Consider the following 4,794-nt stretch of genomic DNA (forward strand, 5'->3'; position numbering starts at 1 on the left):
GCATTGTTGGGCCTTGGCATTTAGGACAGAATAGAATTGGTCCTATTTCCCATCTTTTGTGCTTGGTTTGTTTTGTCCTTTGCTTTAATGGTATAATTTTGGCCGTTCAAGAAAAATATAAGCATAATGTCTTATCATTTTTTTTCTTTTATGTAATAAAGTAGGTAGTTCTTTAGACAAAATAAAAATTGTACAACGCTTTTTAGGTGCATAAACCGATAAAAAAAGTGAAATATCATCACATAAATAATCATTTAACCCATGACATGTAAAATAGCTTGGTCCTATAACAACGTATGGTTGCAAATTCCAATCAATGATTTTTGGTTTTTATTTTTGTCATGTAATGAATTAGACTCTCCATGCATTAAAAAAGTTATACACGTGACGATTAAATAAATAACAAAAGAAAAAAATATTGATTTCTCATTGTTCCTTAAAGAGCTCACGTCCAACAATTATTCTTCTAATCTCACTCGTTCCCGCACCAATCTCATATAATTTAGCATCCCGTAGAAGTCGACCAGTCGGATACTCATTCACATACCCATTCCCACCCAAACACTGAATCGCCTGCCAAAAACACAAAAATAAAATTTTACAAACAAAATCATTAAATAAATAAATAAATCAAATTTTCACAAATTTCCCTCACCTGAAGTGCAACCTGTGTAGCTCGTTCAGCAGCAAGTAGTATAACACCCGCACAATCCTGTAAAACCAAAAATTAACTATGTACAACTGCTAATGCACAATGCACCACCCTTAAAGTAAGAAAATGTACCTTTGGAACAAGTATTCCGTTGTCACATTGTCTAGCAACAGAATACGTATACGATCTGTTAAAAGATAGATATTGTTAGTAAAAAGTAAGTGGTGGAATAATTCGGATTTAGAAATGGAAATGACGATTTTGACCTTGAAGACTGGAGAGAAGTATACATATCTGCAATTTTCCCCTCCATTAATTGAAACTCCCCAATTGGGCGTCCAAATTGTTCTCTTTGGCGAACATACGGAAGAACAACATCAAGACATGCTTGCATGATCCCAATTGGTCCACCCGACAGTACAAGTCTCTCTAAATCTAACCCCGACATCAACACATAAACTCCTGAAATCAATACATCATCAAATTTTTAGGTTTTTTTTTTTTTTTGGAGATATGAAAAAACTAAATTTTTACCTTTTCCCTCTTCACCAAGAACATTTTCGTTAGGAACAAAGCAGTTATCAAAAACAAGCTCGCATCTGATATTTGTAAGAATCGGGTAGTTAGATTATGTTTTTTTTTTTAATTAGAGAAGTATATGATTATTTATTATTTAATGAAATAAATAAAACATGGACATACGTATCACTTCCTCGCATTCCAAGTTTGTCCAACTTTTGAGCAGTACTAAACCTGTAATAAGTCAACAAATATATAAACAAAAAGTTTAAGACAATTTTGCCCATAAAGTCATTCAGATGAACAGAAAATGTACCCAGGCATTCCTTTCTCAATAATAAATGCTGTTATCCCTTTAGAACGAGCAGCTACATCTGTTTTAGCATAAACCACCTAATGTTGACCAAGTAACAAGTCAACAAATATACATAAACAAAGTCAATATCTTTAAAATATACTCAAATTTCTGGATATTTTATTTTAAAAGTTAAGATGAGATTACCAGAGTTTGAGCAGTTGGACCATTGGTGCACCACATCTTGTTCCCATTTAAAACATAACCACCATCAACACGTTCAGCTTTACATTTCATTCCAACAACATCTGAACCAGCTGTTGATATTACAAAAAAGAAAAAAAAAAGATATAATTAATTCACAAGTAGAGACTTAAAAATAATAAAAAAAATGTAAAATTATAAAAAGTACCATTAGGTTCACTCATTGCAAGAGCTCCAACATGATCCCCACTAATTAACTACAAGAAAGAAAGAAAGAAGTTGGAATGGATTCATGAAAGAACAATACATAAAACAAGATTGACATCACTGGACAATTAGTTTTTTTTATAAGATAAAACCTTGGGTAAATATTTCTCCTTTTGTGCAGCATTTCCGTTTCTCACCTGAGAGATAAACAAACTTGTTATGTTAAACATGTGTGAAGTGTTTTAAAAGATTTACAAGTGTAGAGTTTTTTTGGTGTTACCAATTGATTAATACAAAGATTAGAATGGGCACCAAAGGATAATCCAACTGATCCTGATGCGCGACTAATCTCCTCCAAAGCTATGCAGTGATATAAATAACCTAAACCTAATCCTCCATATTCAACTACAAAAACAAGATTAATTTTCCAACTGTTTTATATATTAAAAAAAATGAGAATTAACAAGAAATGGAGAGAAGTAGAAGGTGAAGATCTACCTGGAGCAGTAATTCCATGAAGATTGAAGTCCCCCATTAGTTTCCATAAGTTAACTTCCTGGAACATAACATGAAACAGAGTCATTTTTTATAAGAAATTATTGAATAAAAATATAAAATCAATACAAGATTTGTTTTCAAACCTGTGGGAAATTATTTGTTTTGTCTATTGTTGACGCATGAGGAGCAATATGTTCTTGGGCAAATTGTGCAACACTTTCTTTGAACTGCCATCATTGCAATATATAGTCAGGAAAGAATCAAGTTTGCCTTTACAAGGAAGAAATGGTAGTTGAAGGAGGCAGAGTGTAAAGATATTGAGATTAAACAACAATAAAGTCAGTATCCTTCAAAATTCTCAAAACCCTACAAACAGGGGTTAAAGTAAGAAAAATCAATAATTAATACTCGAGGTGTTGATGTTGATGCTTTGACTTGTCTATTTTGTAAATTTTCTGCAAATCAGACCCCTCAAGCTATATGAAAAAGTGGAAGACCTAGCAAACGAACTGCTTGCAAAAAGCCTAAAATGCAGAAATTACTCAAAAAGGCGGATATGCCTAAACAAACCGATTCTGACCAATAACCATTACCAAATACCAAAAACCCTTAAAACCAATCCCCAAATATATCAGTGTTTTGAATGGAAAAACGATTAGTTATTGTACGAAGCAAACGCATTCAATTGTAACAGTTATTAAAAACCGGAGACTTAAATCTCCATGTCAATGATGCAAAACAGGCATTTGAACTAGCAAAACTCTGGAACGAGTGAATGAGTGAGTGAGCCAACTACACGCAATCTAAAGCAGCATAGATAACAGAAAAAAAATAATCCAGCATTAATCCTAGAAATAAAATATAGGGCGTAGCTTAGGAAACCTGTATTTGAGTATCATCGAACAGCATAGCAGTTGAAAATAACGCCGCAACTCCGCCTCGGTGTTGAGAGGAATATTTTGATATTGATCTTAATCTCACCAGTCTGTGCATCATCATGTTTGTTGGAATTAAAGTGCAGCGAATAGTCGAAGAGATGAGGCGGGAGGGATTAAATAGAATTGAAACTTCGCCAGAAGTCAGGCATGGCTCACGAATTTGATAGAGTGAGTGGGCCCTGTAAAACTATTCCGTGACGACAAAAACGAAGAGAGTAGCGGTCATTTTTGGGTTTCATATTTTCATTGCCATGTGTTTGTGAGTGCCTGTGGGGGACGAAGGGATAAAGCCACCACCAAAGAGTTCTACTTCTACCTAACACAGGTAGATTACGTAACAACTTTTTCTACCTTCATCCGGAAAAAGAATAAAATAATTATGGAAAATTTAAAAGTATTGTTTATGATAAAATTGTATATAAAGTATTTGGATGAAGCCGATGACTTGGATACAGTATCATCACATGTAAGTATTTCTGATCCGAAGCCACTTATTAACTTACACAGCTTCTCCTCCGGATAAGACATTGTCTAATCTTCGGGGATTTGTAGTCCTGATTGACAGCCCGAACTTGTGACTTGTCACTTGTGTAGTTGTGTTATTGTCCCATCCCACCAACAATCCAAGCATGTCTTAATCATTACATGTGTTTAATGTCGATGTTGATCCACTTTTCAAGAGTCCCAACCAACAATATAAATGCCATGTCCACCTAGATACATTGTGGAAACACTACGGCTATCTTTACAAACAAATTAACAGAAATTGGTAATTGTAAAAGCTACGTGAAAAATTATGAAATAACATAAAAAATATTTAAAAAATGATTTGATATTATAAGAGAAATCGAATATTATTCATGGTTTTAATAAACAAAAACTTTAAAGTTTAGACTACATGTGTATTGTGGTATATCGAGGTCATATACTTCTAAAATAAACTTAATAAATACGTTGAAAGGCTAATTTTGATAGTTTTTTTAAGTAGCTTATAATTAAAAAAAATCTAGTCAAATATGACAATTTGAAAAATCAAACAATAATTTAGTTTATAAATTACATAGCTAATTACCTTTTTTGGTTGGTATTTTAGCATTGACAAGTTGACAGCTTACGTGCACGACCCTATATAATTTATTATCTATCTTTTGAGTCTGTAGAGAGTAATGTGTAATCGCACTAAAAAACTTCAATTCTATTAACTTCAAAATTAACACCAATAATGGGATCGTCGGTTTAGTTATTAAAAAACCAATTTGCAATAAACCAAGTATGAGAAATCGCTATTTTTTATCGTATTTTTATTAAAAAAATATTATATATCTAAACAAAATAAATATTAAAAATGATATTTTATTGTTTAGTGGTATATTATACAATTAATTACGATAAGTTATATACATTGATTTTTGTCATCTAATTAAATATGGTGGAAAAAGCAAAGGGCAAGTATCATCAGCTTGACAATATGACAAAAAATA

The 4,794-nt window shown here is 32.4% G+C and overlaps 1 protein-coding gene across 1 annotated transcript; it reads right to left on the bottom strand.

Annotated features, from left to right (window-relative positions):
* Positions 1-219: 219 nt before the first annotated feature.
* On the bottom strand, positions 220-3,658 carry LOC145087951 (isovaleryl-CoA dehydrogenase, mitochondrial-like). Its single transcript, XM_079026108.1, has 14 exons — positions 3,258-3,658; positions 2,519-2,602; positions 2,376-2,433; positions 2,158-2,282; positions 2,030-2,074; positions 1,879-1,927; positions 1,674-1,783; positions 1,488-1,564; positions 1,355-1,405; positions 1,187-1,251; positions 919-1,114; positions 785-839; positions 656-712; positions 220-573 (listed from the first exon to the last, which is right to left on the bottom strand). Exons 1-14 carry the CDS (start codon positions 3,372-3,374, stop codon positions 427-429), a joined length of 1,236 nt encoding a protein of 411 aa, XP_078882234.1. The 5' UTR covers positions 3,375-3,658; the 3' UTR covers positions 220-426.
* Between the last annotated feature and the right edge of the window lie 1,136 nt (positions 3,659-4,794).

Source organism: Lactuca serriola, chromosome 2 (assembly GCF_051521515.1).
Source record: "Lactuca serriola cultivar US96UC23 chromosome 2, Lser_US96UC23_V15, whole genome shotgun sequence".
In the NCBI taxonomy this organism is placed as follows: domain Eukaryota; kingdom Viridiplantae; phylum Streptophyta; class Magnoliopsida; order Asterales; family Asteraceae; genus Lactuca; species Lactuca serriola.

Bases quoted from the DNA above. Each gene is read 5' to 3' on its own strand.
- LOC145087951 (XM_079026108.1), bottom strand. From the start codon at position 3,374: ATGATGATGCACAGACTGGTGAGATTAAGATCAATATCAAAATATTCC. The intron at 2,603-3,257 runs GTTTCCTAAGCT...CAATGATGGCAG, and splicing joins TCGATGATACTCAAATACAG to TTCAAAGAAAGTGTTGCACA. The intron at 2,075-2,157 runs GTAACACCAAAA...TTTATCTCTCAG, and splicing joins ATCTTTGTATTAATCAATTG to GTGAGAAACGGAAATGCTGC.